The following is a 20,193-nucleotide window of genomic DNA, read 5'->3' on the forward strand; positions in this document are numbered from 1 at the left end:
CAAGTAACAGAATCAATATCAATCTGTCCAAATCATTGAGTCGACCCGCTGCTGCCACAACTCCCAACAAACATACATCAAGTGAACCTTTCCCATCCACCCCTGACCACCCATAGATTTGATGCCAAACAGGTATCTAAGTCCTTATGAACAGTGTCCAACAAGGGTAAGTTAGCTTTATATAGATCCTCCACTCACTCTGAGCCTAAGAAATGGAACTCCGAGCTGCTCTTTTGTGGTATTGAATAACAGGGCTTCAGTCTTTGCAGCATTAATGTTAAAATCCGAGATGTTGGAAAACCTGGAAATCACCTTTTCTAAAAAAATCAGGGATCTTCTGCACATAAAAGGACTTTGTGGGCTTCCTTTCCCACCTGGACTGGGCAAATACGATCCTCATTGCGAATGGCCACTGCCAAAGGCTCTATAGCCAACGCAAATAAAAGCGGAGACATAGGACAGCCCTGCCAAACATCCCCAGTGCAGCAAAAAGGCTCAGATTACGTACCATTCACAATGGTACTAGGTGGTTTTAAATAAGGGTCTGAACCCAATACCCAAAGGTACCCCCAAGTCCCACCCGTTCAAGGACTTTGAACAAAAAATCCACTCAACCCTTTCAAAAGTCTTTTCTACATCCAATGTCACCCCCATGGCCACTGTAGAGGGGCACTAAAGGTGTTCCACAATATCAATCACCCTCTATACATTATCTCCCAGAAGGCGGCCTTTAACAAAGCCTGCATGGTCAACATGTATCAGCTTAAGGAGCACAATTTCTAATCTAGGAGGCTAAAAGTTTTGCATGTCAGCATTTAACAATGCAATCGGGCAGTAGCTAGCAGAAGAGGTGGGATTCTTCCCCAGTTTAGGCAATACCACTATTTGAGCTTTGAACATAGAGTCTGGTAGAGGCCTTCCCTGCAGCACTTCATTGAAAATTCTCCAAAGAAGGGAAGCAATCTGAACCTGCAGGCACCTTATTTATTTATTGGGATTTATTAACCACCTTTACGAAGAGATTCACCCAAGCTGGTGTACAGTAGGTACAGTTTAACATAAAACTTACAATTTGGCTACCAGCATAATAGTGAAATAATCAAGAATAAATATAATAACCACCCTGTTTGCTAAAGTTTAGCTCGAGTTATCTGCAGCAAGGCCCTAAATGAGGTAAACTTGAAAACAGTAAATTGGAAACCTAATAATAGAACTACCATGAGACAGTATCAAAAATATACACATTTAACAGCACTGGAATTCAAATACTAGAGATATCATACAATGTTAGCATCATACTAATGATACACCTAATACTTAACCACCTAAATGAAACCGGATAAAAACAGGACTGAGTTTTACGTGTTCCGATTTGTCCAGTTAACCTAGGTAGTTAAGGGGTCCTTTTACTACGCTGTGGGAAAAAGGGCCTTGGGATAGAGATGGGGGCCGTTTTCCCATGTGCTAGGAGGGCCTTTTTTTACTGCAGCGGGTAAAAAGTTCCCCTGTAATATTCCATGGGAGAACCATCTCCTCCAGGAGCCATCATGCACTTAATAGCTTCCAGCACCTCAGCGACTGTGATATCCCTATGAATCCAGTGCTGTTCTACCTCCATTATCCTGGGAAACCACGTGGCACTTAGATAGTTATCCATATAGCCTCCTCTCAAATACCTCCCTCCCCTCAGCAGCATACAAAGATTGATAAAACTTCCCAAATTCTGCAGTAATACTCAAACTAGAAAACGACATTCTCCCCATTAATTCCCTTTAAGCTCTTCACTCACCTATTACTACCTTTTTTCCGGAGCTGCCAGGCTAGTAGTTTGCCAGAAGAGCTGATACTTTATCTTTTGGGTATCTAATAAATCTAGCTCTTGTTTCTTTGCTAATAGTTGCTTTTGCACTGCCACCTGTGAATTCTGAACTTGAAGAGCCTGTAATGCCGCAATATCATTCAGTAATTGCCCCCTGTGGAGTGCCCTTTGCTTCTTCTCCTGCGCCCACTTCTGTATAAGCATGCACACATATAGGCGCTACTCGAATTACATAACAGCCCTGTGGAGTATCTCACGTGTCATTAAAAGTAACAGTCAAACCAATGTCTGCAAACCATTGCTGCATATTGGAGTGCAGCAACAAAGCAGTATTGGCCCTCCATTGTTTCACCCCTCCCACACCTATGGAGGTCATACAGACCCCATAGACCATGGCATGGTCAGAGATTACAAGAAGGTGGACCCGGAGATCTGCCCACCCAGCCAGCTGAGTATTCAGCCCCAGGAGGTAGTCCAGAATAAGACTGAAATATAGAGGAGTAACAAGTATAATCTCTAGAGCCGGGGTTGAAACTTCTCCATACATCTACTAAATTCCAATTGTTCATACAGTCCAGCAAATCCTTACCCTTTCTGGGTGGTAAGTCTCCTATCAATTCAGATCTGCCCAGAAGATCCAAATTGCAATTCATGTTACCAATAATCATGGCTCCTACCACCTTAGGCATAATGGAAGCAAATACTGGGTCAAAAAATTGCACTTTATATCCAGTTGGAGCATATATATATACGTCAGTCAACTCCTGCTCATCTATGCGCCCTGTCACCTAAACACAAATAGGACTATTGATACCACCTACGTTCCAGGTAGCCATCCGATAGCCCTTACACCCTGACATCAGGAAACACAAAAAAACTCTGCAATGTACCTCCCCATCACAACCTCTCCACCAATAGACCACAACCCCAACAGCTTAAATTCAACACACCAAAAATGTCCCTGAAAGTAAACTGATATTGCCTACCGCGATAAAAATATCAAATACCTAAAATCCCATCTCTTCAAAACATCCTCCTTGTACAACATCCCATATTCCAACACCCTCCCAGATCCCTCCCACTGACCCCCCAACCTATCCCCACCCATTCCCTCTATGACCTGCCTTCCCACCCCACCCGCACATGTTCAGAACCACTAGTGTGACCCCATTCCCCAGTCCAATTACACCAACAACATACCCATCTCAAATGCTGAACCATGCACCAACTCAAAGCCATTCAAACCGCAACCCAGTCAATCACATGGTCCAGAGAACAAATACCCGAGTATTCCTCTACCAAGATTACTCCATTCCAACAAGCTGGGTTATTCTTCTGCAGAGGCGTCCCTTTCCTCAGCCACTTAAACAGCTGCCTGACCACCCTCCTCCTCCTGGAGTCAGTAGTATTTCCGGCTTCCAAACCAGATCGGTGCGGCTCTCTCTGCCCCTCAGGCAGGCTAGCTGGTTGCGTAGTTGACTTGGTGCCCTGGTGCTGTATGTTGTGACAATACAGTTGGGCCTCTACTTTTAAGCACTGATGACAACAAGTTTAACTTCCCCGAGCTCACCTTTTGGAATCTGGGCTCTGAACCTCGGGAGTTCGAGGATGCCAGGTTGTTCCTGGTCAGGGCCTTAAGAAAGGTCTTAGTCTCTTTTGGATTGTTTAGGAAAGTTCTCTTGCCACCAAGTGTCACAAGCAGGCAAGTGGGAAAACACATCCCCACTTGCAGCCCTTTCTCCTGTAGTTTTTTTTTTTTATATGGCTATAGCTCCTTTCTTTTCTTGACACAGCGATATTCCTGTGGACAGGACTCTCCTCTCAGTTTTGTTTGTGTTTTTTACCAACGCATCTTGTATATTCACCAGTCATTAGTCTTTTTAAAGGCTTGATTTTGTTCAGCTCCACCCACTGCCATTTACCGCATATAGACTCCTGAGGCAGGCATTGTGCACCAAAACACGGTGCAGTGTCGAGTCTTATCTACTATTAAAGAAAACTTTTGACAAATTTTTCGTCTCCTCAGTTTCTTTGGAAGTGTCCTGTTGATCACACTACTTTTTTTGTTTCTGTATCCCCTCGTAGCAGATCCAGTTTCTCCACTTTTGTGGCTGTCTTTTGTTTTCCTCACTGTAGCCAGGCTCATATAAGGGAAGATCCGCATCTCTACGTTACTATACATACAAGATTACTCTTAACGATCTCTTTTCAAAACCAGTTCAGTCTTTTGAAAGCAGAGTAATTTGACTATCAGGGCTCTCGGAGGCATATTGATATCTGGCTTAGGCTGGAGTTCGCGGTGCATATGTTCAATTTCATACGGTGGAGTGGCATTGTGTCCAGATGGATCTGAGATGGAGTGGTGGTCATGTCCAGAAAACAAGTCTGCAGTAACTTTTAAACGTATGCCACTACATTTTGGCCCTCTGAACCCTCCGGCAAACATTAGACTTCTGTTGTCTGTTCTCCTGGTCTTCAATTTTATCTTGTAACTCCTCCAACCATTGTTGTATGCATTGTGATGACAGCCAAAGCAATATATTTGCCAGGCCAAAATTCTGAAACAGAACAATTTATGGAATGAACTCTGAAGTTAATCAACTAAGTGTTTTTGCATACTGACCACTTTGTTTTCTCTGTAGTCAAGCAGAATTAATGGGCCATACCTTCCAACACAAGTGGACCAACCACCAAACCGCCAATTAATATTTATTTCTGTGGACAACCCCCATTTTCTATCTAAAATAAAATAACCAAACACAAATAAAAAGGATAATCTGAAATAGTATAAATAGGCCATACAGGGAATTGGGCTGTATTCTATCTTCAATTTACTTCAATTCTTTGAAGGAGTGAACAAACATGTGGACAAAGGGGAGTCGGTTGATATTGTGTATCTGGATTTTCAAAAGGCGTTTGACAAGGTACCTCATGAAAGGCTACAGAGGAAATTGGAGGGTCATGGGATAGGGGGAAATGTCCTATTGTGGATTAAAAACTGGTTGAAGGATAGGAAACAGAGAGTGGGGTTAAATGGGCAGTATTCACAATGGAGAAGGGTAGTTAGTGGGGTTCCTCAGGGGTCTGTGCTAGGACCGCTGCTTTTTAATATATTTATAAATGATTTAGAGATGGGAGTAACTAGCGAGGTAATTAAATTTGCTGATGACACAAAGTTATTCAAAGTCGTTAAATCACGACAGGATTGTGAAAAATTACAAGAGGACCTTATGAGACTGGGAGACTGGGCGGCTAAATGGCAGATGATGTTTAATGTGAGCAAGTGCAAGGTGATGCATGTGGGAAAAAAGAACCCGAATTATAGCTACGTTATGCAAGGTTCCACGTTAGGAGTTACGGACCAAGAAAGGGATCTGGGTGTCGTCGTCGATAACACACTGAAACCTTCTGCTCAGTGTGCTGCTGCGGCTAAGAAAGCGAATAGAATGTTGGGTATTATTAGGAAAGGTATGGAAAACAGGTGTGAGGATGTTATAATGCCGTTGTATCGCTCCATGGTGCGACCGCACCTTGAGTATTGTGTTCAATTCTGGTCGCCGCATCTCAAGAAAGATATAGTAGAATTGGAAAAGGTGCAGCGAAGGGCGACTAAAATGATAGCGGGGATGGGACGACTTCCCTATGAAGAAAGACTAAGGAGGCTAGGGCTATACAGCTTGGAGAAGAGACGGCTGAGGGGAGACATGATAGAGGTATATAAAATAATGAGTGGAGTGGAACAGGTGGATGTGAAGCTTCTGTTCACGCTTTCCAAAAATACTAGGACTAGGGGGCATGCGATGAAACTACAGTGTAGTAAATTTAAAACAAATCGGAGAAAATTTTTCTTCACCCAACGTGTAATTAAACTCTGGAATTCGTTGCCGGAGAAAGTGGTGAAGGCGGTTAGCTTAGCAGAGTTTAAAAAGGGGTTGGATGGTTTCCTAAAGGACAAGTCCATAAACCGCTACTAAACGGACTTGGAAAAATCAAAAATTCCAGGAATAACATGTATAGAATGTTTGTACGTTTGGGAAGCTTGCCAGGTGCCCTTGGCCTGGATTGGCCGCTGTCGTGGACAGGATGCTGGGCTCGATGGACCCTTGGTCTTTTCCCAGTATGGCATTACTTATGTACTTATGTAAGACAGACTGACAAAATCTACTGTTGCATCAGGAGTCAGTATCTAAACAATAATAAGAAGTAAACATGTGGACAGAAATTAATGCTGCAGATTTGCTAATCTTCCCAATACAGACTGATCTTAGGTGGGCCACTGACACGCCAGGACTCTGCCATTCTGTGTTCACAGGCATTTCTAAGATCAGATGCATAATAAAATCAAATTAAATCTGCTGTTCTATTAGAAATGGTACTTTTCACGTAATAAGGCTATGCCTAGTATGGTCAAATAAAGTGAAGCGGGACGAACCTTCTAAGGGCAGTTTTCAAAGCCATTTCTATAAAGAAGTATTTTACCTATATCAATTGGCTGTCTGAAAATTGCCTTCTCTTAATTCTTAAAATATACGTTTTAAGCTACAACACGTTCACTGTAGCCACATTCCCAGGGAACTGTTTGGGCAGCACTGGAAAATAATTGTTGCAGATTGTATTTCCAAGCCTATATGTGCCAATTCCCAAGAAATATCTATCCATACAAAAAGCAGATGTACAAGAAGTTTTAAAGGTAAAAGAACATATACTTTTCCTTTTAAATTTGGTGTAGAGTTTGTGGATATAGTATCCACAGGCTTTGCAATAAAGCAGACAGTTTGAAAACTGTCCCCTCTATGGGTTTTGGTCCACCCCATGTAAAAGGTGATGGCTCTCTTGCAAGCCAGATTTTCCAGAGTTTGTTCACTTTTATGAGTGTAAGGCTTTGGGATACATGGAGGGGCATTTTCGAAAGAGAAGTCCATGTTTTGATATGGACGTACTTGCAAAATGTCCCAATCCAGGGGCAGGAAAACCCGTATTTTTGAAACAAGATGGACGTCCATCTTTCGTTTCGAAAATACCATCATGGACGTCCAAATCCTTAAATTTAGTCGTCCCTAGACTTGGTCATTTCTGATTTTCGGCGATAATGGAAACCAAGTACGCCCATCTCAGAAATGACCAAATGCAAGCCCTTTGGTTGTGGGAGGAGCCAGCATTTGTAGTGTACTGGTCCCCCTGACATGCCAGGACACCAACCGGGCAACCCTAGGGGGCACTGCAGTGGACTTCAGAAATTGCTCCCCAGGTACATAGCTCCCTTACCTTGTGTGCTGAGCCCCCCAACCCCCACCAAAAACCCACTACCCACAACTGTACACCACTACCATAGCCCTTACGGATGAAGGGTGGCACCTAGATGTGGGTATAGTGGGTTTGTTGTGGATTTTGGAGGGCTCGCTATTTCCTCAACAAACGTAACAGGTGGTGGGGGATGGGCCTGGGTCCGCCTGTCTGAAGTGCCACTAAAACTGCTCCAGGGACCTGCATACTGCTGTCATGGACCTGAGTATGACATCTGAGGCTGGCAATCAATATTTTTAAAGATATTTTTTGAGGGTTGGAGGAGGTTAGTGACCACTGGGGGAGTAAGGGGAGGTCATCCCCAATTTTCTCCGGTGGTCATCTGGTCATTTCAGACACCTTTTTGTGCCTTGGTCATAAGAAAAACACGACCAGGTAAAGTCGTCCATGTGTTCATCAGGGACACCCTTGTTTCTTTCAATTATGGGTCGAGGACGTCCAAGTGTTAGGTATGCCCAAGTCTCGCCTTCGCTATGCCTCCGATACGCCCCCTTGAACTTTGGCTGTCCCTGCGACGGAAAGCAGTTGGGGACATCCAAAATCGGCTTTTGATTATATCGATTTGGACGACCCTGTGAGGACGTCCATCTTCTGATTTGTGTCAAAAGATGGGCGTCCTTCTCTTTTGAAAATAAGCCCGATGCTCAGCACCATCCTGTTGTGATGAAACCTAATATAAGTTGATAAGTCACAAATGCCTGGATTTCACCAACTCTGCAGGCTGAATGAAGTGTGTGTAGGTGTATGCTTGGGGGAGGTGGTGGTGGATATACTGTTTCTTTTTATTGGAGTATCATTGTTTATCATATTTGTGTTATTATACTTGTGTTACATGGAGCAGCATTTTAGAAAGAACTTTCACATTGGAATAGAGGGGATGTCTCAAGTTTCACTACTCTTTTAGAAGATAATCTGCCGACATAAAGCGTGTTCTATGGACATTTATATGCTGGTTACGCAAAGCAGAAGAATCCACTTTAGAATTATAACCATTTAAAGTATCAACAGGACCAAAACAGGCACATTAAACGTTTATGTTTTGAAATGCGAACATTAATATTCATATGGTGGGAACATTAACATTTCTGTTAACTATTTAATGAACATAAATATTTATTTATGTTTTTCCTGAGATGTCACAGTCCAATATCCCTTACCAGTTTTTCATTTCGGGGGTGGGGGTGTGTGTACTATAGTACTTTAACACTGAAAGTATAAAGTATTAATGTGCATCAACCACTGGGGACTTAATGATGCGACTTCCCCTAATTCCTCCAGTGGAGTGGTACTCGCTACAAGCACTTTTTTGAAACTTAAACATCTCAAATAGCAGGTGTAAATCCCCACATTTATCTGTTTGGACAGAAACTTGCATCCACCTTCTGAAATGGAAAATACATGTTTTTTTGGTTCACATTAGTCTCACCCAAAATGTGCCCAGACCATGCCCTTCTGCCATATGCTCATTTTTTCTGTTTCACATGTTTATATCCTGTCTCTGAAAAATTGATATCTAGACATTTATGCAATGTAAATGTCTAAATGCTGGTCTGTGCACGTCTAAAACATGAACAGCACTTCTAAAATAAGCACCTTTATGTTTATATAGTTTGTGCCGCAGTAGGTGAAAAGAAAAACCAGAAGTTTTTACATTAAATTACCACCAAAATATGACCTCCTAGGTGAGATACCTGAGCTCACACGTTTAGATCCTCAAAAAGGACTTTCATCAGCTGGGTAAGTACCATGGTGACAACCCAAGACATTTTGACAGCTTGATGAAAGCCTTCAATTGAAGTGAGTCCTTCATAAATTCAATAACTACAGGCTGTACAGAGATGGGCTTGGGTTGAACTTAGTTTAAGGAAACAGTCTAAAAGCAAAATATAACATACATGCTGGTGATAAGCCATAAGTATTCTAAAGTGAACTAACAAAGTTGGTTTCAAGACTGGACTCCAAAGATGTAGAAGATACTCAAGCAGATCTTGTGTACAAGTATGAGAAGGAATCCAGATGTCACAAACCCGGAGTGTTACGTGCAGAGCCAGATGTACGTGCCCACAACGTTGTTGATCCAGATGCTCCAGGGCGCCTACATTCCAGTACATCTACAGTCTGAACGCACCTACAGCCGAGTGTGCATACAGCCTGGGCGCATAATTCCGGCTTGCCTACAGTCTGGGTGCGTACCTGTGGGCATGCCTACAGTGACGTCAGACGCCTTCAGCTTATAACCAGGAACCTTTCACTGCCTCTTTGCCTTGGCTACTACCTTGTTGGATTGAGTTGGTGCGTTTCTTCTGCTGACTTCACCTGCCTTGACCTGTGCCTGAACCTAACGCTGCCTGTTGGACTGCTGCCTGCCTTGATCTGTGCCTGAACCTGACTCTGACTTTTTGATCACTGCCTGCCTAGACCTCAGCCTGCACCCGGTCCTTCCTGGGTAGTCTCTCCTGGCCCTTTTCCCTTTGAAGTCCTGCTGGTCACCCGAATCTAGAGGCACAACCTCTGGGGAACGGCGGTCACTACAGGTGAAGCCTTGTTCCTATCCGACTGCCTGTTCTGGGACCAATTTCTCGCCTTTGGGCCTGGTTCTCTGCCCTGGGATATGCATAAGGGCTCACTTCCTGGGTCTGTGTCCGATATTCAAGTGGTCGACTGAGACCGTGACACCACAGCCTTAGCCTCCTACTAGATTACAACCTCCTACTTGAAAAATTGAAAAAAAAAATAAAAACACAATCCAGGAAACTCGAACGATCTTGTAAAAAAAAAAAAAAAAGACGAGCACACACTCAACGCATGGAAACAAATACAAAGAAAATACAAATACGCAATAAGACAGACCAAAAGGTCACACTATAAAACTAAAATAGGGACAGATTACAAAGACACGAAGAAATTATACCAACTCGTGAACAAACAACTAGACATCACCTTGGTCACCACAACCAATACAGACATCCCATCTGCAGGCAACCTTGCTAAATACTTCAATGAAAAAATTGCAAACCTACATAACACACTACCCTCAGGACAACACCAAAATCGAAAATTTAATCATTGGCTTGGACCCAACCCCTGGTGAATACCCAGCAGACTGAACCTGGTCAAACTTCGTTCTCCTCACTGCGGAAACAGTCATCCAGGCGATTAATAGGTTCTCCAACTCTCACTGTAAATTGGATACCTGCCCCAGCTACCTAATAAAATCCGCCCCCCACCGCTTCATAGCAGACCTTACATCCCACTTAAACTACATGCTTCAACAAGGTCTCTTCCCTAAGGAAAATGGCAACATCCTACTCACCCCAATACCAAAAGATCCCAAGAAAAAATCTAACGAAATCACTAACTACCGCCCAGTAGCATCAATCCCACTGGTGGTCAAATTGATGGAAAGCATGGTAACCAAACAACTTACTAATTATATAAACAAATTCACAATATTACATGAATCACAATCAGGATTTCGCCCCCTCCATAGCACTGAAACAGTAATAATTACCCTCCTAGCCAAATTCAAGCAGGAAATAGCAACAGCCAAAGCATACTTCTCCTCCAATTCAACATGTCCAGTGCGTTCGACATGGTAAACCATAAAATACTACTAAGACTCCTAGATTACTTCGGGATTGGCGGACACATACTTAGTTGGATCAAGGGTTTCCTAACCACTAGAACATATCAAATGAAATCAAGCTCAAACGTATCACCACCGTGGAAAGCAGAATGCAGAGTACTTCAAGGATCACCACTATGGCCGATCCTTTTCAACCTAATGTTGACCCCACTAGCCAAATCCTTATCCAACCAAGGCCTTAACCCTTTCATCTATGCAGACGATGTCACAATATACATTCCTTACAAATGTGATCTGACAGAAATCAACAACGAAATGAAGCTCAGCTTGAATATCAAGGTCTCATGGGCAAACGCATTTCAACTAAAACTCAACACAGAAAAAACACACTGTCTAGTCCTCTCATCCCAATACAATATGAACAAACCCACAAACATAAACATCCCAGATTATACCCTCCCTATCTCAGACAGCCTGAAAATTCATGGTGTTACAATCGACCGTAACATCACATTAGAGAACCAAGTGAAATCTACAACAAAGAAAATGTTCCACTCAATGTGGAAACTCAAACGCATGAAACCATTCTTCCCGAGGGAAACATTTTGCAACTTGATATAATCAATGATACTAAGCCATGTAGACTACTGCAACGGAATTTATGCGGGATGTAAAGAACAAATTATAAAGAAACTTCAGACTGCTCAAAACACGGCAGCCAGGCTTATATTTGGAAAAACGCGATTCGAAAGCGCCAAACCCCTCTGAGAAAAACTGCACTGGCTCCCAATCAAAGAACGTATTGCTTTCAAAATCTGCACCCTGGTTCATAAAATTATCTACGGTGAAGCCCCGGGATACATGACAGACCTCATAAACCTACCAACCAGAAACACAACAGGATCAACACGAACATACCTAAATCTCCACTACCCAAGTTGCAAAGGACTCAAATACAAATCAACCTATGCATCCAGCTTTTCCTACATAAGCACACAACTATGGAACGCATTACCAAAAGCCATGAAAACAACTTATGATCACCTAAACTTCCGGAAATCATTAAAAACTAACCTGTTCAAAAAGGCATACCCTACCGACCCAACTTAAATGCCTGTACCCTCAACACAATGAAACCAAAGCTCGTAATAGACATATAATAACTCTTCCTCTCTACGATTCTCTTCCCCTCTATGATTCCCTAATGTGTCTGTAAACATGAACCTTATTCTACCACAACATTACTGTATTTGTTCATACCGGAACTGGCGAACGCTTTTATGGTACTATGTAAGCCACACTGAGCCTTCAAATAGGTGGGAAAATGTGGGATACAAATTTAACAAATAAATAAATAAAATCAATAAAATCTTCAGTGTCACTCTTCTAGAAGCCAGATGGATCTGAGATACTACGTTATAGAACTCGAATGAATAAATCATTTTGTTTTAATCTCTAGGCTATGAGAGAGTCAGAGGACTTGATGCTGAGATTCAACAATGATTCTTGGTTCTATGCTATCAGGGAAGGAGAATCCTCCAATTTAACTCATTCCCAGAATGAAAGCTCCTGAAGGAATGGAAACCAACTATGCTTTTGCCAAGCAGAAGATATGAGGATCACAGTTTTTTGATCTCTTATAAGTTTCACTAAAGTCTTGGCAACTAGAAGTCCTGAAGGATAAGCATTTAAGAGATCTGTCTCCCAAAGAAGGGAGAAGGCACCTGTCATTAATCTGCCTTATGATCCCCTCCTGGAAGTACATACCTTCCTGTTCAGCAGGGTGACAAACAGATCTATCCCAGATGTTACCCACTCAAGAAATTTTCTGATAGCCACAGCCCAATCCAGAGACCACTGACATGGCTGCGACACAGGGAAAATGATCCAGTCAATTCCTCCCTGCTTGTTTAGGTAGAAGATAACTAGTTGCCTGATTGTATCATTATAATTCTGTTAACCAACTGATCATTGAAAGCCTTTATAGACTGATTGTTACATTTGTACCCCGCGCTTTCCCACTCATGGCAGGCTCAATGCGGCTTACATGGGGCAATGGAGGGTTAAGTGACTTGCCCAGAGTCACAAGGAGCTGCCTGTGCCGGGAATCAAACTCAGTTATAGGGTTCTGCATGGCCCATGGAGTCATAATTTTATATTTTTCCTGAATAGATCAAAAGTCCTAGGAGAAAACCCTTGTATACAAGCTCCCTAGTCTAGGATGGAGGCATCTGTTCTTACAGTAATTTTGTTGGGAAGATTTGGAAAGAAACTCCAATGTCCTGACATGGGAAAGCCACCAAGAAAGGGAGTTTCTGAGCTGCTCTTTAATGGATGCACTCCTCTACTTCCACTCAGGAAGACTCTAGTGTCAATTGGGTTTGTCTGTAGCAGAGATGTGTCATGGGAATGACAAAATGTTGATGCCAAATGACCCAGTATTTTCTATGGTGGTATCTGCTCTGTCTTCTTGCCTGTGGATACTAAGTCAGTGAGTCTGTTGGTAGGAAAATAAACATTTACTGGAATCATGGCTAGCACAGCCCCTGATGAATTCCATGTGAAGTGACATCTTTGGATTTAGAATAATTGAATTTGGATTAATGCATTGAATTAATTCATGATGAACCCTAACAATCCAACTCCACTTGAAGTCCCTGGCTTTCCTTCTCTGCCACTGTGAAGAAAAGAGATGCAACAAGATCAAAGGAAGACACTGACAAAAAAAGGAAGTTGACCAATGTCACTGAAAAGACCTCACTGGGAAAAAAGAAGAAAATAATTCCCAGAGCCTAGTACTTGTCATGACAAAATAAAAGTAAAAAAAAAATAAAAGGGCTGAGAAACATGAGTGAGGAGACGGAAATAATAGCCAAACCTTTTTTGTGACAGCGAAGGAAGGAAACATATAAAAGGAGGCATGTGGCCATAAGAGGACCGAGGGGGCTCTACCTGGTGATAGAATGTCTGACAAATCTCAAGAAAAGCTTCCTAGACTTTTCTACAGCTTTTGAAGAAACAATCTGCACCACTGCCATTGGGTGGTATCATCCATTAGTATGGTTAAAGCCATGCTGCTTGTTTACAGCGATTACACAATACAAAAGAAAAGCATAGCTGCTGAATAAAAAAGAAAATAAAACAATTTTTCTTACCTGATGGTGAGTTTGCAGTGCTTCCTGTGATAGAAGTGGGAATGTTTTTTGTCAAAGCTGACCCTGTTTTACTGTCTCTACCTAAAACACAGAGAAGGAATCCACCATAAAGAAACATAGGACCTTCATGAAGAAGCAATTTTCAGACCAAAGAAAATTAACTTTCATTGAGAGGATTTTTTGTCCTTTCGGGTGAATCCTGCTCCAAAAACTGCAGAGCATATCAAAAGTTTAGTTACATGTCTGTGTAATTTCAAATTAAACAGAGAAATTAAAAGTACCACTATTCCTAAATCATGTATGAAATGTATACCAGTGGACGTAAACAGAATCAGTGAGTTGCCCAAGGTCACAAAGAAACATATTTTTCAAAGCACTCAGACTTACAAAGTTACATACCCCCCTTTTTACAAAGCTGCGTGGCAAAACTGACATAGCCCATTCACTTGTGTTGGCATTACCGCACTTGCAGCCGCTAGCGCGGCTTTGTAAAAGGTGGGGATAGTAACCTATGGAACTTTGTAAGTCTAAGTGCTTAAAAATGAGCCCCAAAGAGGCATATTTTCAAAGCACTTAGCCTTCCAAAGTTCCATAGAAACCTATGGAACTTTGGAAGGCTAAGTGCTTTGAAAATATGCCTCATATGAATGTCAATGGGAGCAGTAGGAATTGAATCCTGGATTTTTTGGTTCACAACCCACTTCTCTAACAACTAAGCTACTCTAACAACTAAGCTACTCCTTTCAGACCCGACTTTTTGGCGCCTTATTTTTAATTTTAATAAGTACTGTACATAAGTACATAAGTATTGCCATACTGGGACAGACCAAAGGTCCACCAAGCACAGCATCCTCTTTCCAACAGTGGCCAATCCAGCTCACAATTACCTGGCAAGATCCCAAAACAGTACAATACACTTTATGCTGTTTATCCAAGAAATAAGCAGTGGACTTTCTCCAAGTCCATTTTAATAATGACTTATGGACTTTTCTTTTAGGAAGCTATCCCAACCTTTTTTAAACTCCGCTAAGCTAACTGCTTTTACTACATTCTCTGGCAATGAATTCCAGAGTTTAATTACACTTTGAGTGAAGAAATATTTTTTCTGATTCGTTTTAAATTTACTACTTTGTAGCTTCATTGCGTGTCCCCTAGTCCTAGTATTTTTGGAAAAGGTAACCAAGTGATTCATGTCTACCTGTTCCATTCCACTCATTATTTTATAGTCCTCTAACATATCTCCCCTCAGCCGTCTCTTCTCCAAGCTGAAGAGCCCTAGGCGCTTTAGCCTTTCCTCATATGGAAGTCGTCCCATCCTTTTTACCATTTTCGTAGCCCTTCTCTGTACCTTTTCCAATTCCACTATATCTTTTTTGAGATGCAGTGACCAGGATTGCACACAATAGTTGGGGTGTGGTTACACCATGAAGTGATACAAAGGCATTATAACGTCCTCATTTTTGTTTTCCATTCCTTTCCTAATAATACCTAACATTCTGTTCGCTTTCTTAGCCATCGCTGCACACTGAGCAGAGAGTTTCAACGTATCATCAACGATGACAGCTAGATCTCTTTCCTGGTCGGTAACTCCTAATGTGGAACCTTGCATTACGTAGCTATAGTTCTGGTTCCTCTTTCCCACATACATCACTTTGAACTTGTTCACATTAAATCTGCCATTTGGATGCCCAGTCTCATAAGGTCCTCTAGTAATTTTTCACAATCCTCCTGCGATTTAACAACTTTGAAGAACTTTGTGTCATCAGCAAATTTAATTACCTCACTAGTTACTCCCATTTCTAGATCATTTATAAATATGTTAAAAAACAACAGTCCCAGCACAGACCCCTGGGGAACCCCACTAACTACCCTTCTCCATTGAGAATACTGACCATTTACCCTACTCTCTGTTTTCTATCTTTTAACCAGCTTTTAATCCACAATAGTATACTACCTCCTACCCTATGACTCTCCAATTTCCTCTGGAGTCTTTCATGAGGTACTTTGCAAATGCCTTTTGAAAATCCAGATACACAATATCAATCGGTTCACCTTTATCCGCATATTTGTTCACCCCTTCAAAGAAATGTAGTAGATTGGTGAGGCAAGATTTCCCATCACCAAATATCCATGTTGGCTTCGTCTCATTAATCCATGCTTTTGAATATGCTCTGTCACTTTGTTCTTTATAATAGTCTCTATCACTTTGCCCAGAACCAACGTCAGGCTCACTGGTCTATAATTTCCCGGATCACCTGTGGAACCTTTTTTAAAGATTGGTATTGCATTTGCCACCCTCTGATCTTCTGGTACCATGCTTGATTTTAAAGATAAATTACATATTACTAACAACAGTAAGACACAGAAGATTTAAAACACAATGGATTTGACCAAACAGATGCAATAGCTGGCCAGAACTATTTCTCAGCTAAACTTTAGATGGCCAAAGTTTCCCTGGCTAAGTTAGGTACATAGGGCTAGATTCAGTAAATGGTATCCAAAATTGGGCACCGAAAAAATTGGTGCTCAGTGCTATTCTATAATGAGCACTCAATGACGGGCGCCCATTATAAAATCGTAATGAATGCTAATTTCAGCTCCAAAATTTAGGCACCAGGAGTTATGCTTGCTGAAACCAGGTGTAATTGTTGGTGCCCTATTTAGGTGCACATCCTCAACATTATATAATACTGCGTGCAAATATTAGGAATGCCCCTGACCCACATATGGACCTAGCACTCGGGGCCCCACAGAGAAGCAGCTAATCCCTGAACTACGGTTCCCAGAAGCCCTTGCAAGCAGGAGAGAGGAGGGTAGCCCCAAAAGAGTGGAACGGATTTCCAACCCCAGCAGGGGGAGCAGTGGCTCAGGGCTAGGGGAGCCAGTTACTCCCTTCCCCACTAGAGGGAGAAGGGGAGGTGAAGCTCAGTCCCTTAGCTGCATCGCCAGTATATAATTCCCTCCAGCTGTGAGAGGGGGAGAGATTTCTGGGTGGCTCCCAGCCACCAGGAGGGAGAGGAAACTGATTGAGAGAGAAGCTGCCATGGAGTAGGTGGAGGACAGAAAGGGCCTGCCACTGGAGCTTCCCTGGGGGTGGGGGGTGGGGAAGAGTAAGCTGCCATGGAGTGTGAGAATGTAAATGTAGCCCTGTCCAGCACATGAAGGCAGTGTGAGAGGACACAGGGGTGTGGTGCTGTGAGGTAGGAGGAAAGCTGCCAGCCCCGTTTGCTACAGGGTCCTCCTGGGTACCGTGAAGAGGACAGGAGCATTAAGTAGTGGTTTCCTTTGAAGAGACTGTTTGTGAAAGTGTTGAATTATTGGGATGCATAGAACATTGACGGAGCCCTTCTGAGGGAGAGGGGAGGTAGTACAAAGGAAGTGGGCCTGAACTGTTAAGGAACTGAATGTTAGCTGGAGTTTGGAACCTGGCCTGAACCCTGTTTGTGAACTGCATTTCAATTTTGAGAGTGGAACTGAATTGAGAATAAAGCACTTTGGTCTTAAGTCCATATGGCAGTCTGGTTCTTTGCTGGAAACCTGTGAGCCTAACAGGGCTGCCGGCCCCAACCCAGAGTGGGAAGTGGACCCCTTTACATATGACCATACCCCTTTTTGGGTTGCAAGTAATGGGATTTGGGTGCACATTGTTATAGAATAGTGCATGGCAAAATGTGAGCACAAATCTAAATTAGCGCCGATTAGTGCCAATTAGCACCAAATTATCAGCACTGATGGGAGACTGCTGAGGTCTTTTTCTCCACTTTGAATTGAAAATAAGAGAAAAAAAAGAATTGATACCACACTCTATATTTATTAAGTGTTTAAGTAAGTTCAGCTTATTGTTGACAAAATCTAACACAGTCATTTCCATGTGTATTTTTAGGGACAGGCTATCTAAAATGTGCTTCCACATGTTTAAAGATTATATGGCACATTTCTTTTACTTAACAGTAAAGAGTTTGCTCCAATCTCCAAAATAAATCATCTTGTGCAAGGCTTAAAAAAGGGATTAAAATACTGGTTCTTTATCCCTAATTAAGATGGCTGGTTACTATTTCAGCCTATTTGCTGTTAAACTCCTCAGCAAGGTAACTGGTTGTCCTATGCAGTTATTTAATTTATTTTTATAAGCTGTCTTTTTGTTTTGTTTCTTGTTTAAAAATTTCTGCTTCAAAAATTATAGGGTTTTTTTTATGAAGAGGTTTTTCTTTAATTACAAATGCAAAAAGAACAACAATCTGTCATTAAAAGGATATAGAAAACTGCAAATAGAACACCAAACCATTAACACTTTAAAGAACGTCCAAAATGTTTCTTTTTTCTCAATAAAACCAAAAAGGGGAGCAAAAACAGGGGAATAGGAAAGGGGCAAGATAAGAAGTCACTAACAATCATGAAGGAACATAATAATCACAGTCAAGAACACCACAATGGTCCAAGAGAAGAGCCCAACTCACCCAAGGAAACTCACATTTTGAAGCAACCTTTTCCCAAGCTCTTGTACTGTTACATAGTATTGCTTTAGCTTCTTCATCTTGTAGGCATATTGCAACCGAACACGCTACTTAATCAAGGATGAAACTCCCGGGTCCCTCCACACAGTGGCCAAGGTTAATTTTGCTGCATTTAACAGATGTCTAATCAATGCAACCTGCGGCTTATGAAATCCTGGGATTTCCCTAAGCAGAAATGTCCCAGGATCCCATGGAACCTGTAAGCCAGTCAACCAGAAAATCTGAAACCAGATACTCTTCCAGAATGCCTTTGCCTTCAGGCACGCCCACCATAAATGTCTGAAGGTACCCCTGGACCCACACTACCTCCTACAGGATGAGTTAAATTGAGGGTACCAGCGACTAAGGCGATCCAGGGTCAAACACTAGCAATTTTCATAGTTTTTCCTGATGTTAGAAGCAATTGTCACTTTAGCCAAAGCTTGGTCCATAAAGAGGCTCATTTTCAAAGCACTTAGCCTCCCAAAGTTCCATAGAAACCTATGGAACTTAGCCTCCCAAAGTGCTTTGAAAATATGCCTCATAGTGTCACTCAGCAGGGGTATATAGAATACCCAGCTCACGCTCCCATCTTATTCGATGGCCTTTGTCAACAAGGAGGAGGTCTCTGAGATAACCGTAAAGCGTGCCCACCAGATGTTTCGTGAACAAAAAATCCTCACAAATGTCTTCCAAGAATGAAGCTTCCCCAGTCAATCGTTCCTTCTAGCTGTTGTCCTCAATAGGTGTGCCAGTTGCAAGTAAGCATAAACAAGAGCCTGGGATTAGAGATTTTGGTGGAAGATATTATTACAAATTGCTATATCACCTCTGTTTGAGTTGTATTATAAAATAAATAAACAATTAAAATCAAGAGCCTGGGGAGACCATAATCCTGACCTAATGTTTTGATGGGTACCAATTTGTCATCTTCATAAAACTGCCCTCATCTAATCAATCCTAGTTGCCTCCAAGTACTATATATGGAAGAAGTCATCCCAGGCAGGAACAGGGGACTGTACCAAATAGGGGGATATTGTGAGACATGAAAATCAATCTTGGTTCCCGTGGAGAGCCATAATCGAAAGGGGCGCCCAAGTTTTCCTGAGGACGTCCTCGCAGGACGTCCCAGCAAAGGGGTGGGGAAACCTGTATTATCGAAACAAGATGGGCGTCCATCTTTCGTTTCGATAATATGGTCGGGGACGCCCAAATCTTGAAATTTCGGTCGTCCCTAGAGATGGTCGTTTCTGATTTTCGGCAATAATGGAAACTAAGGACGCCCATCTCAGAAACAACCAAATGCAAGCCCTTTGGTCGTGGGAGGAGCCAGCATTCGTAGTGCACTGGTCCCCCTGACATGCCAGGACACCAACCGGGCACCCTAGGGGGCACTGCAGTGGACTTCAGAAAAAGCTCCCAGGTATATAAGCTCCCTTACCTTGTGTGCTGAGCCCCCCAAAACCTACTCCCCACAACTGTACAACACTACCATAGCCCTTATGGGTGAAGGGGGGCACCTACATGTGGGTACAGTGGGTTTCTGGTGGGTTTTGAAGGGCTCACATTTACCACCACAAGTGTAACAGGTAGAGGGGGGATGGGCCTGGGTCTGCTTGCCTGAAGTGCACTGCACCCACTAAAGCTGCTCCAGGGACCTGCATACTGCTGTCATGGAGCTGGGTATCACATTTGAGGCTGGGAAAAATTATTTTTCAAAATCTGTTTTGAGGGTAGGATGGGGTTAGTGACCACTGGGGGAGTAAGGGGAGGTGATCCCCGATTCCCTCCGGTGGTCATCTGGTCACTTCGGGCACCTTTTTGTGGCTTGGTCTT

At 42.5% G+C, this 20,193-nt stretch overlaps 1 protein-coding gene across 1 annotated transcript in view; it reads right to left on the bottom strand.

Annotated features, from left to right (window-relative positions):
* The window catches only part of LOC115458920 (serine/threonine-protein phosphatase 4 regulatory subunit 4-like), a gene marked incomplete at its 5' end in the record, with an annotated part of 224,254 nt that overhangs the window by 23,762 nt on the left and 180,299 nt on the right, over positions 1–20,193 (bottom strand). The window contains 1 exon segment of the mRNA XM_030188773.1: positions 13,865–13,945. Coding sequence (XP_030044633.1) covers positions 13,865–13,945 — 81 coding nt within the window.

This window comes from Microcaecilia unicolor, unplaced genomic scaffold (genome assembly GCF_901765095.1).
Source record: "Microcaecilia unicolor unplaced genomic scaffold, aMicUni1.1, whole genome shotgun sequence".
In the NCBI taxonomy this organism is placed as follows: Eukaryota; Metazoa; Chordata; class Amphibia; order Gymnophiona; family Siphonopidae; genus Microcaecilia; species Microcaecilia unicolor.